The following is a 27332-nucleotide window of genomic DNA, read 5'->3' as shown; positions in this document are numbered from 1 at the left end:
CATTCCTCAATCTCTTCAGTCAATAACTGATTATGAACTTACCCAAGAACTTCAGCTTGAGCCCTTTTAGACAATGACATTATCAGTGAGGGAAAAGAAAGATGACTTAGCAAAAGAACACTGTATTAAGAGAAATATAGTTTTATTAACATGTTTTCAGATGGAAGATAAAAGAAATACTTTTGATTAAATGGTACCTACATTCCATTCGTACAGAATACAATTTTAGAAAAAATCTGAAGAGCCTTTACAAAGCACCACTGACTGAAAAAAAATACTACACTAATGTCTTTTGAAGATTTTAATCAGAAAGGTGGTTTCATATGCATATAGACTTGATTTCTGTTTATTTATGCTGTGATATATTATCAAGAGGTAATGCATTAAACATACCAATACACACAAACTTGTGATGTATTTATATTGTTCATATAGGCTTTCATTAGATTGTCCAAATATTTTATAGGGAAAACAAGGGGGAATGTGAGGTGGTAAGAACATCTGAAATAGATTCTGAGTATTGCAGTGCAGATTCAGATGAGAGAATTATCTCTATTTTAATAAATTAGTTTATTAAATTATTGTCATCTTTCCTGAGAAATACTGAGGCAAAAACTGAGGAATTTTTTTTGGAGTGACATTATCCACTCCTTCAAAACGGTGAAGGAAAATATATTCAATGAAAAGATTTTTCTGCCAGTTCTTTATGTCAAACAGCCACCAAGAGATTGTCACCTTCTGCTTTTCCTGGACCATTGCTCATAAAAAATGCTGCCTCTAGCTTCCTTGGGTGTCCTGTATCATTTTGATGTGCCTACTCCAGAAGCTTTCCCACTAGCACAGTTTTTGTTGCTAATCCTTAACTTGTCTCCTGTGAGATATACTAAATGTGGATAACTTGATCATTCATAAACATAATATTTTTTTTTCTATAAACACAATATCTGATTCTTTCCAATTATTTATTTTCCCCAAGATGGGTTTCCTAGGTAATTAACTCTTAGTTGTCCTTGCTAAGAAAGAGCTACATTAATTACCAACTGCTTAAATAACCAGCTTTTTTTGATGTTTCTAATTTAAAATGCCTTTACTGTTTTCTTTCCATAAACAGGATTATGGTTTTTCATTGTGGTATTCTAAAGCATGTAAATATAGGGCTTTATTCAGTCATTTAATCATCTTAATTACAAGGTTTACCATAGCAAGATTAAAAATGAATGGAAGTTTTCATCCAGATTTACATGTTTCCCTCAGAATTAATACTTTCAGCTGAGCTTTTTAAGGCTTTTATTCAAAGCTTTCAGTATGAGCTTAATGGAGAATGCCGATTCCCATTGTTAGAATGAGTGGAGCTCTGCTGCACACAGGGGAAGGCAGATGTGTGCTCCATCCTGCCTCAGAGGGATGCTGCCGTCTGCAGGGAGCTCTGCTACATAATCTATCTGCAGCATGTAGCATCTGTGCAGATGTTAAACCATAACTTTCTTTATCTCTTTCTAAAGGGCAAAGCTGATCTTAAAAAGTTTGGAACCTGTGCTGTAAGCTGCATCTTTTAGATCTTCTCTTTACTGTTACAAAACTACATTTCATGAGAAGTGTTTCATCAAAAATTATTAATGCCAGTGCCATGAGGATCACAGTCCTTCCTATCCATGTCTGGATGTCTGCATAGTGTGTTGTTAGACAGGAAAGCTGCTAAAAAATTCCTGCTACTGTGGGCCAGAAATTTTTGTCCTGTTCTTCTATTACCTACACAATTGTGTTGGTCCTCATATTGAGTTTGTGTGAGAAACTCACACATAATAAAATTTCTTTAAGTCATTCTAAGCTCCTATTTGTGTATACATCAGACATACTCAGAAATCCATTTTGGAAGTAAACACAAACTTATCACTTCTTATATTCAGGGTCTGCTAAAGGAATCTGAAAGCTGCATTTGCATTAAAACTCTGGACTACAGCTTCACTACTAGCTGGAAACCAAGTCCAACTGAAGTGCAACATAGCCTTAGAACTCCCCTGTTTTGAACACTGCACAAATTATACATAGAAATAATAAGATAGGCTCTAAATCACCTCATTCAGGTAGAGAATAGACTTCTCCAGGCAAATTAGTTATGGTAACAAGATGATTATATTTGGGCTGGACTGCTCTCAGTTTGCTCATTAGCTTGTTTACAGGCAATTGGCTCAGGTATCTACATGTGGGACACGGCAAATTCTGTTCTGCAGGGGTTCGTGCACCCTATGGATCTCAATTTACTAAGCTGATTTGAGGAATACAATTCTCAGATATCTGTCTAAATGCAGCTGAAGATCACAAGGGTATTTTAAGGCTGTGGGTCCCAGGATCCAGACACCCAACAGTGGCATTTCAGTCCACAACATCAGAGAACTTCAGTCCTATATGTAGATCTTTACCAGTTTCTTCAAAATCACAGGAAGCCTTCAATATCTTAGTTTTCTGATGCTCCAGCCCTCTCTAGGCATGAATGGATGCATTTCATGGTGTTAGCCCATCAGTACAGGTGAGATTTCTTCCTGACCATGGCTTATACTGTATTAAACAATATTATGTATTAAACAGTAAAGTAACATCCAGATTCTTTTCTATTATATTTTTTTTTCAAATCTGAAATTTGAAATCAACTTCAGCATAGAAAGCTAAATTATTTGCTTCTAAGAGAGGCCAATAAGTTGGTGAAAGTGATATCTCTCCTTTTGCCTTATGATCAAGGCAGAATTGTTTTACTGGTACCTATCAAAGCACTGGTCATTCTCAGTTTACCAAAACAGCTGGACAGATCACGCCTCTAACCATGACTCTCCCATAAGCTAAACAGAACTTGTTAATTACTCAGTACCTTCTCTTGGTTTGTAGACATCAAGATGTATGAAGCTGATGATGGCAAGTAGAACATTTCACACCCATTGTAAACAATTATCATTTTTTCCTAACTGCTAGACTTGCTGAGAAGGTAGAACTGTACAATACTCCAGTATACTTCCTCTTCTACTAACAAAAGTGAGATTGAGAGGAACACTGATGTTTGGGGGTTGGGGGATTGGTGTTGTTGCTATTGTTTTTTCTCCTTAAAATTTATATTCCTGTTAAAATGGAAGACAAATGCTGATGTCCTAGACTTCACCAGCTGTTGACCTGTACTAAGGGGATTTATATGGACACTATAGAATACTCAGCGCTGTTTTGTTTTTCTCAAAATTGAATGCCATAGTTTTTTCTTCACTCATTTTAATTCCTAGTAGGAACATGATGCTGGATATCAGAAATAGGCCCCTTAAATAACAGTAGTAGAAAATAATTGCTTACTTCACAGGAAGGAAAGGTTTATTTGATAAACACTTCTTATGTCACATATAAAATACAAGATGACAACTTTCTTATCTCTACGTTGCATGTCTATAACTTATAAATTATCTACACAGAATGTTTTAAAGCATTTGAGAAACAATCTTTATTTGAGACCCACATGTTATCAAACAAATGAGTTAGATATCATGAGTTGAAGGGTTCCTGCATTTCCTTATTAGACTTTACTAGAGTCTTGTGATGATTTGTCTTCTATGAGTGATTTGAATAAACTTTAAATTTTGCTTTTCAAGAATGGGAGAATAAAAAGCATTAGAAGACAGGTTCAGAGTTCCTTAAACTTTATATTCCTTTCCTAATTCTGTGTTAATTTCATAGGGTCATCTTATCTTTTCGCACATCACATTTTTGCTTGGAAGAATCAGAAAGATGTCTGACTCTTGCATCGTCTACTTTGTCACTTTTACTAAGCTTCTTTTGAAACTTTCATGTCTAATAATGCTAATTTTCATGGATGTTATCATTAAAGAGAATGTCCATGGCCCCTGAACATTGCTCAATATAGGAATTTGTGTTCTTTATTTGTGCAACTGATTGATGATTATGCCTGTAGTTTTCATTATGGTATGAAAAAATGCAATTAATTTTTTTTTTGTTCTGTGGTCTTTTCATTACTCAATACATGGCCAGTAATTTTGCTGCTGACTTCCCTGAAGCACATTTTAAGGTTTCCCTCCTCAATCTTGTTGAAGGCATTCATCTGAGGATATGAAATGAAAGAGTTTGGGAATTACAGAATTTTCTGTAGAGTAGCATTTTAAGAAGCTGTATTTGCCAGAGTGGAGTTACTCCCAGTCTGTTGGCAATGCGTTGTTACTACATTTTAATTGCATTTTAGTGATTGCATGTGGCCCAAATTCTAGACAATGTCTGTATAGTAGGTGTATGGATAAATAAGTGCAGATTTTCTCTCCTTTTTTTTGTTTGGTTTGGTTGGGTTTCTTGTGTTGTCGTTGTTTTGTTTGGTTTTTCTGGGTTTTTTTGTTTGGTTGGTTTGTTGGGGTTTTTTGCAACTTGAAAAGTAGTAAATGAACAAAAATATATTCCTGATCCAACTGTAGTAAATTCTTCCAAGGAACTTTTAAGTATTGAAAAACCCAAAAAAAACCCCACAAAATTTTCCAAATATTACCATTGCTGAAAAACCTTCCCCATCCTCTCAAAAATATTGGTAATTCTTTCAAATAATACAGTAATTTACACAGGAAACTGCAAGTTATATGTCCCTACACCCACTGGGTCACTCACCAGAGCTGTTTGTCCCCTCAGGGACTATGGAAATGTAGTGAGAAGAAGATGTTTGACCTTGCCCAATTAAGGCAGCACACAACAAAGGATAATGGGGGCAGCCCTGACAGGGCTCTGCTTAAGGGATGCGTGCTGCAGTTTCACAGTCACAGTAGTGTCTACAAAAGTTATCCCAGCTGACAGCTCAGGAGAAACAAAGTGAAAGGAGATACTAAGAAAAGAGGGAGGAAGCATGAGAGATTAATTAATTTTAAAAATATGTGGAGTGAGTTGACCCTCAGGCTCATGCACGGTTGCCTCTCAGGCACCAGCTGTATGTGACTGTTTGTCTGCAGCTTGACAAATAGGACAATAATGAAAAGTTTCTGTAGTGGGCCAGCTCCTCTTCCCTCAAGACAAGTTACTAGCCTGTTACTGATATGTCCCAACAAATTAAACATAACTGTGAGGAACCTCTTAGTCTAGGGTTTAAACCAGACAGCATTGTCCTGCCAGTTTAACAGAAATGGATGCTCAGGGTATCACATCCACTTTTCTGCAGCTAGTGTTGGAAAGATACCAATTAAAGCGTTGCACAAATGCTTTCTGTTGCAATGGTTATTCAGTTTGTAAAATAGCAGCAGGCCAAGGTTCATAGATTAAAGACTGATGTAAGATACAGGAGTTACCATCTCAGAGGTGCAGGGCTCTCCTGCTCATAGTAACCAACTTGCTCATAGTAACCTTCCCATTAAAATCCATTTGCTGTTTAGATCCGATGTTTTACTAAGCTGATGACTGGAAAAATACCATTTCACAAACGTGTCAGTTAGTTAAATGTCAGAAAGCCCATTTTGTTTAAGGTAGAAAGATCCTAATTAATCCTAATTGCTTCTCCACATCACACAAAAGAATAGAGTGACAATGCACTGGTTAGTCTGTCTAACTAAGGAGAAGAAGCCAGAAATAAAGTGTTGATCAGACAGCTGAAACAAGAGGAAACAGGAGAAAGAAATGAGAAATTATCAATTTCTAAGGCTCTGGATTCTAGTTTTTTATCTCCATGGTCATTGTGATTAAGTCTTTAAGGATGTAAAAAAAAAGGATGAAAACATGGGAGTTTTCAGAAAATACAATTCTTCCTACACTAGGCATGGTTATCTGAATTCAATGGTGATTCTAGCAGAGATGACTACTGCAAGTGTTAGGAGAACAATTTTGATTCACAAGCAGAAGGCTTTGGACAGAACTGATCTGAGTTCTGTAAGATTCCAGCAATAAGTTTCCTTATGTAATAAAGTCAGATATTCCTTATTCTGTAAGTGTGAAAGTGAATTTACAACCAATTGAGGTGATACAAAGCTTAATGAGACATAGAATTTCATAAAGTCTGATTTAATCAGTTCTGGAAGATTGTTTGAAATAAATTAAGTGATATGAAAACAATTGTGGTTGGGATATTTAGTTGGCATTTTTATTTTTCAAAGGGGAAATTAGAAATAGTTTAGAAATTTATCCATATATATACAGATATATGGTTACATATATATATTAATGTATTGTGGGTTGTTTTCCTATACAATACAATTATAACTGGCATGTAGCTATAATTTAACATTAAATATTAAAAGGCAATTGCTTGCATTTTTCAAGGAGAAAACGACTGGATAGGTATAAGCATAATACCATAGGAGTTCAGATGCCAATCTGATTATAGCCAGATCTGAATAATTGTGCAGCAGCACATGTACATTCCATATCTTCTGAAAATGGAATATGTTTTCTAGAGCAATAATAGTGAAAATTTGACTTTTTATGACCAAAATTACATCTTTATAACAATGTAATAATTAATACCACACTTAATTCTGATTATTTGATTGCCCACTTTAGTCTCCCATGCTCTTATGCTCTGTTTCAATACTGTTAAAATAATTTTGATGACTTCTTTAGCCAGTTGAAACTGTTCCTGTTGTTTTGATGCTGCTGCCCCAAAGTGGAGAATCTGCAACCAGAAAATTTCACTGAATTTATTGGTCTATTGAAGCATTAATTTGCATGCTATTTTCCTCTTTCAGTAAGTGAGAAAATGTCCTATAGGAGACTTCAAGGATAAACATTCAGTAGTAGGAAGAGAGAACAGAAAGAAGGATTTAAGTAATACTGATAAAGGATTTGTCAGCTTGGTTTTGCCTACAGAACCACAAAGTCCTTTAGGAGTTTAGCAAGCTATTTTCAATCCTGAAGAGTCTATTTTCAGGTCTACAAAATGCAAGAAGAAAGAAGCACTACCTATTTTACAGAGGGTAGCAGTGGATGATCTATGAAGATAACATCAAAGACTAAAATTGCACTGATTTACAATCCAGATCTTGTGACTTTACATAGTCCATATCTTTTGTTGTCTAGAATTTGAAGGAAAACTTTCCAAATAATATTAAAATTGAAAACATAAAAGGCAGTCTTGTAATGAAAGATTTCTGATGCACAAAATATATTTATGTGCACCCACAGGATTGAATTTTCACTTTTTTTTTGTAAGTTTAATTAGTATCTCTAGCAAGTACATCCAATAAGAGAAGGGTTGTCCTGGTAACCCCCCCACTTGGACCTGCTCCATTGGGGTTCTTAGCCCTAAAGCTTGTTATGTCTCCTAAGTGCTGGCGGTGCAAAACAGGATGTTCTTGTTAGAAATTGTTTTCCTTGAAAATAAAACCAAACAGAATTTCAAGAGTGTGATATAATGTGTGAGAAAGGGTAACTACCATTCTAAAGTGTAAGAGAGTGTTACAAAATATAGAGTTATATATTAAAAATCTACAAAGCTACAAATATATGAAAAAGCTAAAAATCTTCAGGCATCATATCACAATTCTTTCCTATTCCTAAATGAAAATGGATTTCAAAAAACAGAATAAGTCTTCTGAAACTATGCACATAGTCAGCACAAGAGAGTGAAGGACTGCCAGCTGTTGGCATTTTTTTATTAATGATTTTCTCTTTAGAATAACCAAAAAGAACAGGAGAGTTGGGCAAATACCTCCTTCCATGTGATATGTATGTGTGATGGGACACATCATATGTAGATACAATATTTCACTTTGACTGCTATTCCTAAGTTTGAGGAGGGAATACATAATCCTGGGATACTAGTCTAGGCTAAAAATAAGACAACAGAAGGCTACATATAATGTCTCAATAACAATTATGTGACAAGTAGAAGATGGGTGGAAGCAGTTCACTGGGTTTCCAGCAGTGCAGAACAGTGTGCACAGGGATGCAACAGTGAAAAGTCTGTATGTAGAAAAAGGTAGGAGTTACATTCTCAACATTGTTGCACTTTAAATGATTTATTGTTGTTGATGTTATTTGTGGTGATTCATTTGTACATCATGGCTGAACAGCAATATCAGCATTCTGGGGCAATTTGCTAATGTGACATGTTTCTTCCTCTTCGTCTGCACTTTATTTTTTAATTAAGATGGAAAAAATCATCTGTCAACATCATTCTTACTATGTAAAAAATTTATTTTGTGGACTATAAAATTGATTTTATGCTATTCTCTGAGGCATATGTTCACCAGTTCCATTATGTTCAGAAAAATGGCCGATTCATTCCTTGGTACTTTTAAGTCTAGAAAATATACCAAGGAACTGAGCACTAGACTTTTAACATCTGGGGGATTACGAGATTTATACTACTATTTTGTTGTTTGTTTTCTTTACGTATTTGAAAATCATATTCAGAGGGAAGATGAGAGAGTAGCTACCTGTCTCCAATGTTCATCCACAAATGTCCTAAGGATTCATTGGCTATAACGTTTTGTGTGTGTGTGTTTTGGCATTTCTCATAGATGTAAAAAGAGCTGGTGAGGAGAGGAACAAATATTCAAAATTAAATGAATTATGTATTAGTGGAGATAGCCATTTGACTATGGCTTGATTTAGAACTCCTGGAAAGTCACTTCCTTCCACCTTCTTCAGTTTTCTCAAATAAAAGTGATGATAATGGTACTGCCTTCATTTGAGACCTTAGGATAATAAATACTACAGGACCAAAGAAGCAGCCCCAAGAAAGATTCATCAATCATATTGTGTGATGCCCATGGTGGAATTCACCAAACACTGACCTACAGATAAACCCAGCAAAAGCCTTTATATTTATATTGAAACACTTAATAGCAAGAGAATATAAGGCAGAGAAGCAGTGGGCTGTGTCTTAAGTTCAGTGTGTACAGTCATACAAGAGTAACTCTGCAGACTCCAAGTACCCAGGTTTCAACAGTACAGTTCCTATGACAACAACTATGTGTAAAGACTGGTGTATTCTGCTAAAAAAGAGTGTTTTGAATTGTAAACTAGAACTCTAGTTGCCTTTTATTTTCATTTCTATACCCAGAAGCCTGAATTTAAATCTTGTTAAAGAAATCTTCCTGCTACACTTAATCCTTCCTAGCATTAGGAATCAAGGTGACTGAGGTGTAAAGGGACAAATTTAAATTGCTTTCTTTCTTGTAAGTACAAGAGAATGAACTGAAACTTATATATAAAGTCCTTGAGAGACTGATACTATTATAATTGAAGTACTAGTGAGTATTTGTAACCAAATTACAGAATTTGCTTGACAGAGTTTCTTCTGCTGAATAAGAAAATTTATGCATTTTGCATCTCTCAGCTGAAAAAGAGTTAAGACAGACCAATATTCTATAAATTTGGATGATCATCATCCAAACATTGCTTCTTTTTTTTTGCTTTGAAAAATGTCCTAGATGTAAATACAAAAAGTGCATATACAAATATATATATAATGTATGAAGTGTAAATATTAATATATTCTACACAGAGATGTTTTCCTAGCATTAAGTAATATACTCATTATTTTCCAGTGTCACACTTTTTATATGAATGCAATAGTTAAGCATTACGACAAAACTCTTGTTCACTCAAATTATTACAAACAATCAACTTGTATTGTAGAGTCAACACATTTCCATAATTTAGAAGGTTCTGATAATAATAAGCTATCCAAATCAGAGATTATCAGTGATTTGTTCTGCATATTTGCGCTTGCCAAATCTTAAAATTCCTGTAGATCAGTGATTGCAACTGCATAGGTTTCTTTTAATTCTTCAAATGGTCAGCAGTATAGGACAAAAAATTCCACATCTGGTCCTCTTGATCATGCTTTGCAGTCAGCTTTCATTCCTTTCAATGCACAGTAAGTTAATTTTGAGGTTATTCTAAATATTTTAGTGAATACGTTCTTTTATAAAACATGAATTTGAATTCTAGACATTATGGAAACTTTGCTTTCTTGGTCAATACAAAGAATTATAAAAATGAATTAATTTGACTAGATACACTTTCTTCCAATATTGTTCATTATATCTCACTTTTTAAACTGGATATTAATCAAGTCTCATATCACCCACTGAACTATTTCATCTAAGATTGAAGCAGATGTGTTTGTTAAGATGTGCATCTTCTTGATTACTCTTTCTAATGATAGACCAAATTTAACTCCAATTCTTGTCTGTGGAAATTACTAATCATAGAATCATTTAGATTGGAAAAGACCCTTAAGATCATCAAATCCAGCAACCCTAAGTGCCATGGCTGTATGTCTTCTAAATACCTGCAAGGTTTATGACTTCGCCACTTCCCTGGATAGCTTGTTCCAATCTTCCACAACCTTTTCGATGAAGATTTTCTAATATCCAATTCAAACTTCCCCTGGCACAACCTGAGGCCATTTCTTCTTATCCTTTCACTCATTGCTTGAGGGAAGAAATTGAACCCCACCTGGCTACAATTTCCTTTCAGGTAGTTTTAGAGACTGAGATCTCCCCAAGCCTCTGTTCCTCCAGGCTAAACACCCCCAGGTTCCTCATATTATTTCTGTTCAAGACCCTTCCCCAGCTCCGCTGCCCTTCTCTGGACACGCTCCAGCCCCTCAATGTCTTTCCTGCAGGGAGGGGCCAGAACTGACCACAGGATTTGAGGTGTGGCCTCAGCAGTGCCCAGTACAGGTGATCACTGCCCTGGTCCTGCTGGCTGTCCATATTTCAGTAGTTTCAATGGTGATTCTCTAGTATCAATTATTTATATCATCTAACTTTATTGTTCTTTATCACCTATTTTTTTTTCTATTTTTCATAGCAAATCACAGTATTCAGTGGCATTTGTATTACCTGGTGTGTTATAAATCATAGAGCATCAATTTATATGGCGCATTCAAGAATTTTCTACATAAGTATCGATTTCCATTCCTACCTAAAAACAGATGAATATCAATAACAGAGTTGATGTTTAAAATCGCTTAATTTCTTTAAAAAATAATTTTTAAACTTTCTATCTAGTTTTTCTGTCTTGTCAGAATTTTCTGCTTCCAGTGTTTGTCTTCCTTAAAAAATTCTTTCAAATATTATCACAAATTTATTTGTTTCTCCCAACAACTTTTTTTCCCATAAATTTCTGTCATTTAAATATCTTCTTTATTTACAAAAAATAACAATATATATTGGTATAATTGACTTAAAGTATGTCTAAACATTTCTTTACATTAAAAGGTTACTAAGTATATATATCAAATTTTATTCTTTTGAAAGTGTGAGTCACCTACAGTAAAGAAAGCATATTTAGCATTTAAGGATAACCCCTGCAAGAGGTTACAATTGCTGCACAGCACAGAATTAAAATCCAAAATGATCATCAAAAATGATAGCATTGGAGAAATGGCTTGCAAGGATCAAATATACAAGTAGAATAAAAAAAAAAAAAGAGTTATTTAATTGCATTTAGAAAAATGCAATTGCAAAAAATAACAGAATACTTAGCAGAATGGATAATTCAGTAGTAGAATTCTAGGATATCCAAGGAGAACTGCTACCTGTGGAATATGAGTGACTATTGTTCCACTGCTCAATAGTGTTGATGTCCAGCTTTGGGTCCTACATCATAAGATGTAGAAAAGCAATAGAGATTAAAATAATAAAATTAAGCAAAGGATTAAAAATCAAGACTTCTGGAGAAAAGTTGAAGAGACTTGGCTGATCCAGCCTTGCAAACAGAAGTTTGATATGCACAGGGGTAATGGTATTCCAATGCAGCTGCAAATTTTTAAAATTTCTTTCAATTAATGTGTTTTCAATACTTCCAATATCATATTTGGTACAGGTAATAAACAGCATTAAAAAAATAGGAAAATATTAAGGAAAACTGTCTAATTATCCAAGAACAAAAATAGGTTATTGCAAAGGTCAAAATATAGGAATATAAATCACTGGGCATTCTTTAAGAGTGGGCTGAGACTATCTGGTCTTGCCTGAGGGCTAAAGAAGGGCCTCAGAATAACGTGTGATTTGGATAACAGTATTTTGACACATTCTGGAAGAGGTTTCTTTTTTATTACGAAAACCATACCAATGACAATCAAATACACATAATTCAATATCTTTTCACAGCTTTATTTTTTTGTTGTATGCTATGGGGTGTCTTTAAAGAGTGCATGTGTGAGAAATACATTTTATCAGTCTTAATATGCTTTAATGACTGGCTACATTTCATACCTATTAAAGTACAAATGAGACTGCATTGACTGTCTATGCAATATAATATAACATATAATCTAACAATAATATAATATTTACATCCTCCAGAATAGATTAATCCTGACAGTACATTTACATTTTCTAGAATATTTTTAGTTATTATCTGTGTGAGTCAGAATAAGAAAGAAAATATTTGGAGATTTATCTATGTAATTGAATCTGAAGAAAGACAAATATGTGATTGGTAGAATGGTGTTTCAGATAAGTGAGCAGTAGATACAGAGCCCCCAGAGAAGGAAATAAGCAATTTCATTCCTAACTGATAAATCGACAATATCTTTTTGCTCTATGTGGGTGTGTTACAATGCAACAAATAAATTATGTTCGTTAAATATTTTCTTGGAGGATTAATGGGCACTGATAATAAACCATAGCAGCATAAAGAAATGCATCAAAATTATTTATCTGGTTGTGGTGGGAGGCTGGAGGAAACCCATTGTTACCATTCATATCTTTCCCTCCTAATGTGAAGTGTTCCCCATCATTAGAGGATACTGCATATTGCTTATTCTGTGGATAACATACAGAATATCCAAACAGAAATTGTGAGGAAAAAGTTCAAAGCTGGGCTTAATATAAAATTAGGGTTTATATTTTCAGAAGGGGAGATGTTTATTTAATTTAAACAAGATAGTTCTAAACACTAAAGAAAAGCCATCTTGCCAATTTCATGGTTTATTGCTATGTATAGTAAATTCAACCTGTAATCTCAAGTGTACTTTTTGCTGGTTTTACTTATCGATTAAAAAATAGCAATAAAAACTTTTTCAGATTTCCAAAAACTCCCAGATTATCTCAGATTTTGTCTGTCATCAGACATCAGTACCATTTATTCATCAGGTACTGCCATCTTGTGGAATTAGAGTAATCAAAGCAAATCCTAAATGGAGGAAGAGAAACCCTTTTCCAACAGGATCTCCCACTGCGTCACAAAAAGAAGACTAAAACTGGAGTTATTTCTTGTGCAAACATCATAACTCCACAGAAGTGCAATTATGGGATGGGTGTTTTTCATGCTTTCCCCTTGAATAGGCAAAATTTAGCCGTGTTATGGACACTTAGGTTTTCAGTGGCTTTAATAGAGTTCATATGACAACCTTTTTGTTATGTCTTCACTTGCACCCAAAATTCCACCTGGCTAACAGAACTGGTCAAAGGCTGTCCAAAAATCTCATGCTAAAAGGATAAATGGAGCAATTTCTTAAGAGAAAAACACTGATGCAAATCTGTAAAACTTTCAGGCAGTAACAAACACTGGAGTGAATATTTGGTGTTATCTGAATGCTTCAGCACAGCTCTCTTTACAATACTTCAGGCATTATTTCATTCTGACCCACAATGACAGAAAGACTTTTGCATTAACATAGTACTGACATTTTCTACATCAGAATATCTCCAAAAGCACTAAGAAAAATGCTGATATGACAGTATCCCAGCTTCATCCATTATGGGAAGTACATCACATTGTGACAGTTTAGGAATTAGTGTTGCTTAACAGAGAAAATAGAACTACAAATATCATTTAAGAAATTATGGTAAGCAAGATTTCACACAATAAATTCATTCCGTCTTCTTACTACTTCATCACCAAATGACTCAGTTTTTCAAATATATAGCCTACTAAAAAGTGCTTAATAAAAGGCAGGCTTTCCAAATCATCTTCAGAAGAAAAGATAAGTATTTCCTTAGAGGCATCCTTCTGTAAACAAGGTTGGTCATTCATAGAAGGAATTATCAGTTTTGCAGTTACCAAAATTACTTATATCATTTTTGCACCAAGAGTTTATATAAAGAGAATTTAGCGTCAGAAGAGTTTTTCAGCCCATGACACAAATTTCGATTTACAACTGTTCTAAAATACCTAATTTCTCCATCTTTTTTATTCTCTGTTTCTGTTTGTGTTGATGCAAAGTATCTGTGGAAAATTTTCTTGTGTGTTGGAAGTCAACTATAATTTCCAGGAAGGGCTCTGCATCCTCTTTGTCGTTTTGCCATTGGTGTCACATTAGAAATAAAATAGATGGGCATAAAAATAAAAAAATAAACTCAGCACATTTTTAAAAGAACTCCAGACTTCTGCATACTGCAGTGTTTAGTTTTCTCTTTTGTCTTAAACTCATTTTTTCCCTATTACAAGCAAGTTGTGTACAGCATGGAAAAACCACTTACTAAGATTTTTCTCAAAAGCAGATGACTTCACAAGGTCCATATCTAAAGTAATTACGTTCGGATTTTAATGTTCTGGTTTGGTTTATTTAGATTTTGGTAGTATTGACTTTTATCTTAAAATTTCTTGAAGATCATCATTGTTTATCTGTCAGGCTTGAGATGCATCTCTGGAGTTCAATATCCTGCTAAAAATTTATACAATGACAGTTGTATTTGTGCTTAGCCAAATGACACTGGTTCTAAAATCTTTTACCATAAACCATTGTAGGAAAATTCAAGTTTGAAGTTCAGTAAAAACTGTAGTGAACTGTGTACAAGTAGACCTGGTGTCATCCATTTGGTCTTAGGCTTCTTGTTCTGAAATCCTGGAAGTTCACTCAGCAGTTTACCATTTTGTAAGAGTAGGATTTTAGACAATATTTAAAAGCCTTTCTTCTTGCAGTTTACATATGCTCCTGTGCTGAACTCCTGTGGGACTTGTGACATATACCTACATCCACTGTCGTTTCAGAATATTTTTCTGTGCATGCACTATAGATGACACACCTGTCTACAGAGAGACAGCTATGTTTTAAGTGTTGATTCTCCATTACTGTCTTTTTATTAGTTTGTGGGGGTTTTTTTTAATATGTCTTTGCAATCATTTGGTACTGGCTTACACTTAATACTGCCAGTAGAAAAACAAACCGGCAAAACAAAACAAACCCCCAGATTTTGTACTTGGCCAGCCTTTGCTAGCAATTTTTATTTTTTTTTACAAACTCAAACTTGTAATTTTGCTGGCGTACAAAGTAGAACAGCCAGAGTCAAAGAATGTGAACAGCAATGCATGTTTCACCCTCTTCTAGGGCTGCAAATTTAGAAGTGTGAGATATTTGCACAATGGATCAATGTCAAGGTACACCCATTTTCCCTTAATTGCAGTCATTCTGTGAACACCCTTTTGTAAAATCACTTCTGCAAGATCATCCATCTATTTCTGTCAGCTAAAAGCTGTTGGGTCCCCAGATCCCAAGCCAGCTGTGGTTGTTTCTGACTGGTCTGCAACATTCTCCTGAGGTATTTCCACTGAAGCCTATACATAGTGTATGGACGTGACCCTCAAAATTTTATTTAAGAATCTGCTGAGCTCATTAACCAGATCTAAAAGGAGAAAAATATTCATGAAGTTTCTAAGGGGCTTTTCACCTGCAAAGGAGATCAAGAATTTCAGATTAATTGCAGATCTGAGCATTCAGATGCATTCTTCAGGTACTTTTATGCATATTCATTTCTAAAAAGCAGGAGCAATACTTTCAATGTGTCAATGGGCTGACAAGAATCAAGACATCAACCACTAACACTTTTTTTCTGGACTTCAGAGTTTGGGCTCTTGGCTGGAATATAGATGCAGTATGTGTACACACACACACACATACACACACACACACACACACACACAAAAAAAAAAAAAAAAAAAAAAAAAAAAAAAAAAAAAAAAAAAAAACCACATTAACCACAGCTTTATAGCATAAATACTTTGAGTTTCAGGTTTGGCAGGAGTTCTGTTACTTTTTTTTTTCTCAGTACCCTATACCAGTACACACTCATCCATCACACCATTTTTAACAGCAAAAATAATTAAGAAAGTGGCAAAATGACAGTATCCCCCTGGATTCAGCACTGGCAAAGACTAAGTATTTTATTTCCTCAGAGGCACAAAAATTTATTGCCTGAAATCTGTTCCTTAGTATTAATTCTAATTAATAAATGAATAATTAATTATAAGTGGTTTTAGGCTACAAATGGAGAAAATTCTCTTTTGTGTGAACTGCCAACGAACCCACACTGATGACTGCTTTGCATTTGGTTTGAACTACTTTTAAACCAGAGCAATTAGTGAGACTGATTGCTTTCCATTTGAATTGGTAACAGGTTTTCAGTTAAAGCCTATGTATTTTCCTTGAACTTGTGTATTCATCATCACTTTGTAGAATTTTATACTGCCATGAATCATTTTGTGCCAGATAAAACATTACGGCAAAATGTGGCAATAAAATTTTCAGAGACATATTTGGGGCATAATTAGTATTTTGCCTGAAACATAACAAGAGGAAGGAAAATCTGAACACTCTGAGGACTCTCTGAGAGCCCCTAATTCCTTGGAGTCCTGTGTAGCCACCAGAATTGCTAATAAATCTAAAAAAGATTTTAGCAAAAAGTCAATTTGTGCAGTTTATTTCCTCATTTTGAGATTTTGAGGCAGTTTTCCCCTCCTGTTAGCTAGGAATGTTCAGTCCTTTAACATAGCATTTTTATATTGATATCATCAGTTTTTTAGAAGAGAATTTTCATCTGATTTCAAAAACAGAGTAAATTTCCTAAAAAATTATTCAGAAGGTACTACATCTTTCTAACATTATATGCAGTTTGCTTATATGGGCTGAAAAAGCAGTCATTGTGCTTCCCTATTCTCTTCTCACCACAGTGTCAGGGGACAGTACAACATAAGGATAGAAGGGACAAATCAGCTGGAATTTCTAATGCTCTCTTATACTGTTATAGTCAAAGTGCACGCCTGGCTAGGCTGTAATATGTTTCACACTTTTTATACCAAGAACAGCTGTAGCAGTTCCCCTCCTATCATTAGAAGAAAAGAACATAGTAAAATTGAAATTTTGAGGTGTTTCCTCTCACCTCTTTGACCCTTTCATCTTCAAACTGACTTTATAGCAAGAAAACTTTTTGACTGTCTTGAGGATGAAAGTATGAGAGAACCAGAGAGGGATACTTGAAATTACTGTCTTCCTGTTGCTGCTGAAGCTGAGCAGTCACACAAGAAATTTCAGTCTAAAAACTTGGAATTTGTTATACCAGTAGAGCAATTCGCGTCTTGGAGCTGTAGTGGGAACTTTACATTCCTGAACTAGCTTTGGCTTATCTCATTTTGAAGCCAGGTTTTTGAAGGCTATACAGAAGGAAGATTACGGAACAAATAACCTTACAGAAAACGTGCCAGTTTAAGTAGTGAACAATATTTTTTTAAACTGTGAAGAAAGAATGAAACAATGGAAGACAAGTTCAAAAGGAGAACAATGTGTAAAGAAGTATACATAGAGTTAAGGCTTTAAAGTCAGAGTTGGTGAAACTCCACATGAATAATTCCCTGCAAGGAACATCCTGCTAAATCAGAATCTCATTAATTTTACTGATACCTCTAATGTTGAGACATAAATGAATCTAGGTTATTATTAAATCATGATATAATCTCATAGAGAATAATAGGAAATAACTTTTTTTTCTCAACTAATTATTATGAGTATAAAGGGAAAAGTATATAATGTTCAGGTAAATAGAATAGATGATTCCTGGGGTAAAGATAAGAACCAAGAGGCTCGATTTAGCTGCTATTTTTAAAAGTCGCTGAGTAGCTGTTAGCTTTGGTTTAAGGAATTATTCATTGATCATAGGGATTTAAGCTGCATAAAGGAAGGGGTAAGAAATTCTTCAATGAAGCAGATGTAAAAGATTGAACTACAAGGCAGTAATATTACCTACAAGGTTGGTTGAACAGTTACTACAATCTAGTGATTTTAAAAACAGGCATTCGGAAAAAAGCTTGTTTATACAGATAAACTTGCAGAAGTCATACATAGCTCTGTAGGAATCACCTTGATATATTTCCCTGCAAATCTGGACAAGAAGAGGAAATAAAATTCTTTGGAAATTATTCTTGGTTTGACCCAAAAGACTAGAAAAGGGAAGTATCTAGTATCTTATTGCTGTTTTCTGAGTCTGATGAATAATTTAATTATTTTACCTGAACTAAATCTCCCTTCATAAGGAACTTGTGTATTCAACATTTATGCTATTTTCAAAATCCCAAGGGGAGAAAAATATTCTCTTCAATACTAAACCAAACAAAAGTTTTTAAATCTTTAACTTTTTTCCCCCATAGATTATTGAAATAAAGCTAATGAACATTAATTAAGTGTATCTATTAACATGGCACAGTATTGTTTCTGCAATTACTTTACCTTATTTTCTCTCTGTGTTCTTTTAGAGATCATCTATAGCTGGGTATTTAATGAATTCCCATCTTTTGTGGCAGAAGACAGCAGGCGCTTCATCTCTCAGGAGACAGGCAATCTCTACATATCCAAGGTGCAAACATCGGATGTTGGCAGCTACATATGCCTGGTAAAAAACACAGTGACAAATGCCAGAGTTTTGAGTCCTCCTACGCCTCTGACACTGAGAAATGATGGTAAGAAAGGCATTATTTCTGGGGACTACATGAAAGAAAAATACTAAAGTAAAAATACTCTAATTAATTTAAGTACCATGATTTTATTGTTTTTCAGTATATGCATACATTTTCTGCAGCAACTGGCAAAGGAACGTTGTTCATGAAGGCAGTTTATTTTAAAACATTCAGACATTATGAGAATATTTAGATCTGTGAAGGCTGAGGTGCAAACTGATGCCTCTTGGTGTGTCTTGTTTAGAAAGGATACTCCACCTTGCCGTTCTGATATTCTGTCACTGACAGAGAGAAGCACATTTCCTTTACAAGCAATGTCTATTTCCTTAGGGCTCAGTTCAGTTGCCTCAACCCAAGTGGCTACTGCCACACCAATAGTCTCAGGCACCTGAGACATCCACAGGGGTCTGGCAAATGCCACATGAGGCATACAGACCCTGCTGCAGGATGCCAGGAGATCATTCATGTATTTGGCCACTGTGGCTAAAGACAACACAAAATGTTTCCCTAAATACACTGGCAGAAAAAGAAGGGCTGAGGAGAATCTCCATCCTTTTCTGGATGCAAAATGTCATAGTGTCAGAGGATGACAAAAAGTCTGAGATACTTAATGCTTTCTTTGCCTCAATCTTTAATACAAAAATTCGATGTATTCCAGAGCTGGAAGTTAAGGATGGAGACTTGAGTGATAGCCCCATAATCTAGGAGGGAATGGTTAGTGATCTGCTATGCCAATTAGATATCCAAAAGTCTATGGGCCTGGATGGGATACACCCAACAGTAGTGAGGGAGCTGGTGAAAGACCCCACCAAGCCACCCTCAATTATTTACCAACAGTTCTGGTCATCCAGAAAAGTCTCAGTTGACTGGAAAATAACAAATATGAGGCCCCACCTACAAGAGTGATCAGAAGGACGACCCAAGTGCTGGGATTCACATTTGGGTCACAACAGCCCCAGGTGGTGCTGGGGGCAATGACTGGAAAGCTGTCCAGTAGAAAAGGGCCTGTTGGTGCTGGTCAGCAGCAATTGAACATGATCCAGTTTGTGCCCAGGTGGCCAAGAAGGCCAATGGCATCCTGGTCTGGATCAGCCACGGTGTGGCCAGCAGGACCAGGGCAGTGACTGATTGTCCTGCTGTGCTCAGCACTGGCATGGCCACGTCACAAGTATGTGGACACAAGTACGTGTCCTGTTGTGGGCCACTCACTTGAAAAAAGGATATTAGTGCTGGAGTGAATCCAGAGAAGGGCAGTCAAGCTGCTAGAGGTCTAGAAAACAGATCTGATGAGGAGTGGCTGAAGGAGGTGGAATGGCTTAGTCTGGAGAAAAGGGGGCTCAGAGGAGAGCTTATTGCTCACTACAACTGCCTGAAAGGAGCTTCCAGAGAGGTGAGTGTCAAACTCTTCTGCCATGTCTCAAAGGAAGAGAGAAAATGGCCAATATTTTCCTTATTTCCAAGATGTTCCACATTTAGTTATGCTCTAATTCCCCACAGCAATTCAGCATATGTGAATGCATACCTACATAAATCAAAGAGAGAGAGAGAAACTTTTGAGAGTTTTCTTTTGTGTTTCTTATAGTTTTTTCTCAAAATAATACTGGTCCTGTGCTACAAAGACATTATAAAATCTGGATTTAAACACAGACAACTTAGTTTAATAGAGTAAATGAAAAATGTGTTCACCAATTAGAATGAAATTAAATTTGTTTGTTTGTTGTAGCAAATTTAAATTTCTTTCTACGTAGCATGTAGCCTCTGCAGCAAAAAGCTACTCTTTTAATTTATCACTTTCTATTATCTTTTGCTGGTTTAGTACCTATGTTAATTATTGAGTTTCAGGTGTTTAATTTTATTGATTTAACACAGAGAACTTAATCTTTTTGATAATTTTTTTTTTCAAAATTAAAACCCCCAGACACTGAGTGCCTTTTTTAATCTGTTTGGACTCCCAAAAAAAATTATTGTCATATTTATTATTCATGTCTTATACTATTTATTCTTTAGGACATTTCTTCATCCATTTTGTGCAGAAATTCAGCAGATTCATTATCCATCTTCTACTGAAAGTACATAGGCACACAATACACTGTAAGAAATTGAGAGAGTAAATAAGGATAAAGGCAGCAGTCTACATCACTGAGCTAAGAAAAAAAAATCTGTGAAGGAAAACTGTGTAAATTTTTTTAAATGTCAAGTGGGTAGTAAATAGCAGCCTTCAGCAAAATTTTGTTTCACGGCTGGCTGTCACACCACTGTGATAATCCAACCTTGCGAACTGTGCTGGAGTATTGGGGAAGTGTTTGCACAGAGATGAACAGCTCCTCAACAATTTTCCAGTTTCCTGACTCATTTTTTCACACACATGAATTTCTACTAGGCTTCCATGCTTTAATTTTAATCTGTTGGTATTTATGAAAAGCTCCTTTATTGTCATGGAATTCTTCAGTATTTCTTAGTAAATTGCTTTCTTTCCTGTGTGACTGAGCAAGTTTCTCAGTGAAGAAATCTCAACTTTCTACCAAACTTTGCAGTGTCCACAAACCTACCTTGAAAAAATTGTTAAGGAAAATACTGGTTGCTAATTCATATTATTTAGGACATCTGTCTGGTTCTACCTCCTCCACATAACACAATAGTATGGGCCTTTTAAAAACTATCTGGGATTATAATAATAATTTCCATAAATCATACTGAACGTTTTCATATAAATGGCCTTAGGTAATATTGCCTTGTCCATTGACAAATATTAAAGGGTGATGACAACTTTTTAAAAATATGCATTCATTATATGCCAAAATACATAATAACTGCTCAAAAGTAGTGCTAACTAGTTAAAGAAAATTAAAGTTATGGAGAAAGAAACAGCTGGGAATAGACTCCAAGAGGGAAGTGAGAACTTAAAAATAGCATTAAAACAAACATCAAATTACCTGAAAATATACTCAGCTCTATGTTTGCTGAGTTGTGTTATATGTTTTTAAATATGGCTTTTAAAGCTTTTTTGTTTTTGTCATAAATTACTTGAATTACTTTGAACTTTTCAAATACTCGCTTAGGTTTAAAAATAATACATCTTTCTAAGTTCCAATGGTTGGCATCAAAACTGACATTACCCTAAGCAGTCAGCACATTTGTTAGAAACCACAGGAAGAGTTTGTGGCTTTAAACAGCTTTTACAAATAGCTCTATATAAATAAAGCAATTTATATAGCCTGTATTCTCCAAACATATATATCATTAACTCCAAAATACTCTAGTTGATTTATTTATCATTATTCTTAAATTTTGATACGTATACAGTACCTATGCCCAGGGGACTAGACAGTTTGTGACAAAGAGAACTTCAATGACAACATTGGTCTCTATTTATCTATGAGAAAGAAATGGAATAATATTAAGACATTCTGTCAAACTCTGCAAGTTTATATGAACTTACTGGGATTTTATTAATCTTTTATTTCTTCTGTGATGTGTCTCAAAGGGGAGCTTAGCTGCTTGATATGAAGCAAATTAAATAAAAGCATCAAGAAATCCTTCAATGGATTCTGAATGAAATGAATACCTCATTTGTTCAGATCCTTGACAATCAGTCATTTCATATAATTCAATTTCACTTCAAGCTGGGTTATAAAAACACCCTAAAATTCTGAAGAGATAAAAAGTTTTAGCAGGAAATAAAAAAAATATGCATCATTTCATTAACTGCCTTTTAATGCATTACAAACTTTAATGAATTATTTGACAATTGTTTACAAATAATAAACAGCATTGTTATATTGTATCTTCACAGATTTGGATGCTGATTGGGAGCAGTAAATTTTCTTGACTCATAAAAACAACAGAAAGTCTTTTCAAATTTAGGAAATAGAAACCTAGAGAGCAAAAACATTTGATGTTTGAGAGCATAAGACTATTATTTCGAGTTCACACATTTTTATTCCAGTTTCTCTTACTTTTTCATCTTTATCTTTTTTATTTCTTTGGAAAATATATTAACTTTAACATTATTACTGTACAGTAGTGAATTACATAATTCTTCATTTTAGCTCTGTGCAGATACTGCATAGTAGCTTTGCTATGGTGAAATTTCCAGAGGGGAAAAAAAATTTTAAAAAAACCCAAAAAACAATCAAACAAACAACAACAACAAAACCTGGAGAATTTCAGAAATCAGAAGCTACTTTCTACTATGTTCCATTACAGCAAATTAGTTTAACTTCCAGAGGTATGTGTAACCAGACATATTCTCATGTAACTGACTTTCAGATTTTTCCCATGTCTTCGTAGTCTGTGAACCAGTGAACTGAATTTTTTCTGTCCTCATTCTACTGATTAATTAAATGTGATTAATAGTAATACATAATGATATAACATATAGTTATCAAGGTATAAGGATGTTCATTTCTAAATTTCCATGATGAAATATGATCTGAATGTGCTTTTTAAGGTTAAACTCTGTGACAAGTTGCTTGAACATCACTAGGTTATCTAAAGGTCTCTTTATCAGCATGAGGGAAAATTTGGAAGAAATCACAGCAAATTCCAAAATTATAGAAATCAAACAATAAAAATGCCCAGTGTAGCATAATAAGGTAATAAATAAAGACAGAACAAAAGTTGCAGTTTCGACTTAGCTGAATGCTGACAGTTATTAATTAACTGATATCTAGAATTTTTTAAAAATTGCTTGAACATGAACTTTAATGGTTTTGACCTGTCATTCTTTGCCTTTCTCTGGTTTTTGGGTTTTTTAATTTTTTTTTCCAATTTTATCACTGGTTTTGTCCTCAAATGGGGTTATTAGTATGGAGCTGAATTCTAGAAGACAACAAAGTACAGCTGAATTTTAATAGGAGTTCAAATTACATATTCAGCTGTGACTTAATTGTGTTAGGTTTTCTGGAGTTTCCAGCCTTGTAAGCTTCTCTGTTTCATGTGGTTTATATTGCAAGGTTTTGCAGTAACATTTTGTATTCGAATTGTGCAAGTCCATAAAAGCTGTACAGATACTGTAGTTGTTCTTCTTATTCAGTACTCCAGGGCAGGAATCAAACCTGAAGTAATCCTACTTTGATTTTTTTTTTTTTTTCAATCAGAGACAAATTGTCTGGGCAAAATCAAGTTTGTCCTTTAGTGATTGATAACAAAGATTGATAACACTGACAGAGACATGAATGTATGCAAGGTTTGCTCCAGGGGCAGGTTGATAAAATTGCAATGTCCCTGGACAGTCACTACCTGGCAGTAAATATGTTTCTTCTGTAAAATTGTAGTGAAGTATTTTAATGATGGGTCACTCTGAACATTGAAAATAAAAGTCTTCTCAAAATCTGTGCTTTAATCCACTGAAAATATATCCTGCATGGATTACCGATATTTTGAATGTTGTCTCTTTTGTTCTGCTCTTCTGCCAAGGTCCTCCTGCAATGTTGTCAAAACAATAGGATGAAAATCTGGATTAAGAAATATCAGTGTAGTCTTATTTTAATTTAATTAAAAAAAAAAAAAAAGAAGAAGAAAAGGAGCATGCATATAATAGAATAAGGGAGGGTTGATGGTTTTGTTTGAGGTTTTTAAATTTCTAAAATAGTTATTTCATTTTTTATTTTAAAAGTCTGTCCTGCAATGTTTAGAAAGTTAGCAGCAATTGTTCTTACCTATAGCTGAGAAAATCTACAGGTAGGCAGAGATTTTTTAGAGTCCTCCTATACAATAAAACTTTTACAGACTGTTTTATATATGTTGTAGAATAGTTGAAGAACACCCTCAAACAGCACACAACATTTCAAGGACACTATTTGTAAAATATTTAATCTAAAATGTAGAGAGAGAAAATAACTTGGGATGGCATTTTGACAATGTAAAAGGGCTGAGCCCAGGGGTTTTTGAGGCTCTTACAGCATGAAAACAGGGAAAGGCTGGGAAAAGATTATGTCCCAGGACTCAGTGTACAGCAAGAACTCCTCCACTGCAAAAGTTTGCATCGAGTTTAGTCTGCTTTTGAGTTAAGTCTTTTAATTGCTAAGCCTTCCCATTAGTTTATAAAAATACTTTATGCTGGAAGTGCAGTGGTTGCTTTTTAAAATTAGCTAAAATAGCTCAAACTCCTCGCCATGTAGCATCTTCCACATCTTCTGCACTGATGTTTTCTTGTTTCATTCCTTTTCCTTGTGACTTATGAAACTTGCACAAAGAAAGAATTACCTGATCCATATACCAAATAAACAAAGCCCAAAATTACTGACCTTGAAAAAAAAATCCTCTAAATTCAAGTCAGGATTAGGAATGGTGTTGCATTAAACCATAACTATTAAGATTTCAGACAGAAGTATGTTGGTAATATTTTAATTCTTGGTGACTGAATTTAAAGTTGTGCAAATTGATAAAGGAAGTAACCTTTACAGCTGTAAAAGGTTTCAGATTATGAAAAATAGTGTCTCAGGTGCTTAGATACAAATTCACTGGTGACTGCTGTTTTGCAGTCATAGGGTATGGCATAACATTCGAATAAAAATTCCTTGTCAGTTTGGAATTTTTGTCAGAGTAGCAAAATAATTTGATTGTGAACAGCAGCAGGAGTTTTGCTTGAAGTTAAAACTACGGCAAGTAGGTAACAGAATGATTTGTTGTTATTGGGTCTAAAACAATGGAAATTTCAATACTTGTTGATAACAGAGAAATTTTAGTGTTAGTTTGGTCTTCTATATTAAGGAAATAACAATTTCTTTGTTTTGCATGGTTATATGAGCAGTCTCAATTGAAAAAAAAATATTTTATTTAGGAAGTTTTTTCCAGTTAATTAGATACAGTAACTATTAGAGCAACACTATTTCATGCAGTAGTGTTCCAATTGATCAGAAGTGAGGGAAATACTCTCTCTGGACATCACAATAGTTTTGACACTTCTGACACACAGTTGGAAAGGGAATATTTGTTTTTCATCCTGTAAAACAACTTTGCAGGTTGCAAGGAAAAAAAATTAAACTGAAGGTCATATTGAAGTACAAACAATTATGTCATTTCCTATAGGAAAAATGAGATTCTTAGAGAACTGTGAACATTTCATCAGGAAGATAATTACAAACCCCATAAAAATAAGATCTTCTTCCTAATCACCTACATTAAATAATATTTCCCACATTTCTGAATATCATTGTGAGCCTGTCCTGGATGAATATCAGGCAATTGGAAAGGAGAAACAATAAACATTGGCCAGTGATGCCTAAAAGAAATCTGCCACATATTTCTTGTGCCAGGTTCAACACAATCTCATTCCCTGTAAAAACAAAATGGAACAAAAATACCCATGATTTGGTTTCTGTTGACCTAGGGCTCCCAGGAAAGATGATCTGTTGACTGGTCTAGTGAGTCCCTTTTATTCTTGATGTGTAAGGCTGCTCAGAAAAATTATCTACATACCTAGTCAGTGGGAATCTTCAGGTTTTCACGTTTAGATACAACTGCATATGCACGAATCTTCATGTTAGAATGTTGTATACAAGCGGTTCACATGTCCTCACTCTGAATGTCCAAAGGGCAAAGTTTGGTTTTATCCAATACCAGGAGAGCTTAAATGCCATTTTACAAATATGGGGGGAACTTATGAAGTCTAGGTTATTACTCAGTAAAGACTTTTCTACATAGAAAAAGACTACAGATTTGGTCATAGTTACTGCTAAACATCTTCAAACACAGCTAAACAGAAATCTCTGCAGCCCAACCTGTACGCTAGAAATTTTGGCCTCTTATTTGAAAAATTAAATAATATACCAATATTTACCTCATTGCTTTTTCAGAGACTATCTCATTGGTTTTGTGTCTTTAGGGTTTGGACTCAGTTCCCTTTATTTCAATGATAAAACAGCTGTTTTCAATCGAAAATTAAGTGCTTTCAGGTTTGTTTTTTTTTTTTTTTTTTTTTGATGTTTAAGAGAGGCAGAAGCCTCATTTGTTCCCTTCTTGTACTGTATTCATTATGATATGATATTTTTTCCAGACAATCTGAATTACCAATTTTTCTTTTATATTGGGATATATTCCAGTAAAGACCTCTTTCTATCCAATTATATGCAATAGGATTTTCTCTCTAACTTATGAAAACACTGTTAGAACTTTAGTATTAGATCAGTTTATTTCTTAGTTCAGTGCATTGCAGAATTTCACATGAGCATTTTCAAGGCTTGTCAAATGATAAATTTATAGCTTAAAACCTGGCTGAGAGACATCTAAGTAGAAGGAATGCTGTGGACTGTTATCTTAAAACAACCTTTCCCCGAGTAGATTTTTAGGGACTTACAGCAGGCCCTGGTCCCTCCATATAAAATAAGATTAATAGCAGGTGAGTCAATAAATTATTCCCAGTGCATTTAAAATCTCTGCTGCAGACCAGATACAATGGTGGGTATCATCATTATACTTGAATTAATTCAGCTTGTGCTGTCAATTTAGTGTCATTGTAAATGTGGGTATTCAAGGCTCTCCCAAACAAATGTCTGCAGATATTTCATGGTGCAGGTCTTCAGAGAAATTGCTAAATATTCATTTGCCACAAAGGGAGCCACATCTTAGACAACCTTTGTTTTCATTGCAGATTATAGATAGGAGAAGAAATTATACATGAACATTCCATAAGCAATTTCTTAGGCAAAAATTCCTTGAATTTAAATACATATTCACACAACAGATCCTCA

General features: G+C 34.7%; 1 protein-coding gene across 2 annotated transcripts in view; it reads left to right on the top strand.

Annotated features, from left to right (window-relative positions):
• CNTN5 (contactin 5) overlaps positions 1-27332 on the top strand; it is a 307173-nt gene that overhangs the window by 133763 nt on the left and 146078 nt on the right. For both annotated transcript variants that reach the window (XM_083854794.1, XM_083854793.1), the window contains one exon: positions 18439-18642. In XM_083854794.1, coding sequence (XP_083710920.1) covers positions 18439-18642 — 204 coding nt within the window. The remainder of the gene's footprint in view (positions 1-18438; positions 18643-27332) is intronic.

The sequence above is a fragment of the Zosterops lateralis genome (genome assembly GCF_965231275.1).
Source record: "Zosterops lateralis genome assembly, chromosome: 2".
Lineage (NCBI taxonomy): Eukaryota > Metazoa > Chordata > Aves > Passeriformes > Zosteropidae > Zosterops > Zosterops lateralis.
Note: the sequence above shows the minus strand (reverse complement) of the source record. Positions and strands in the feature narration are given on the sequence as shown.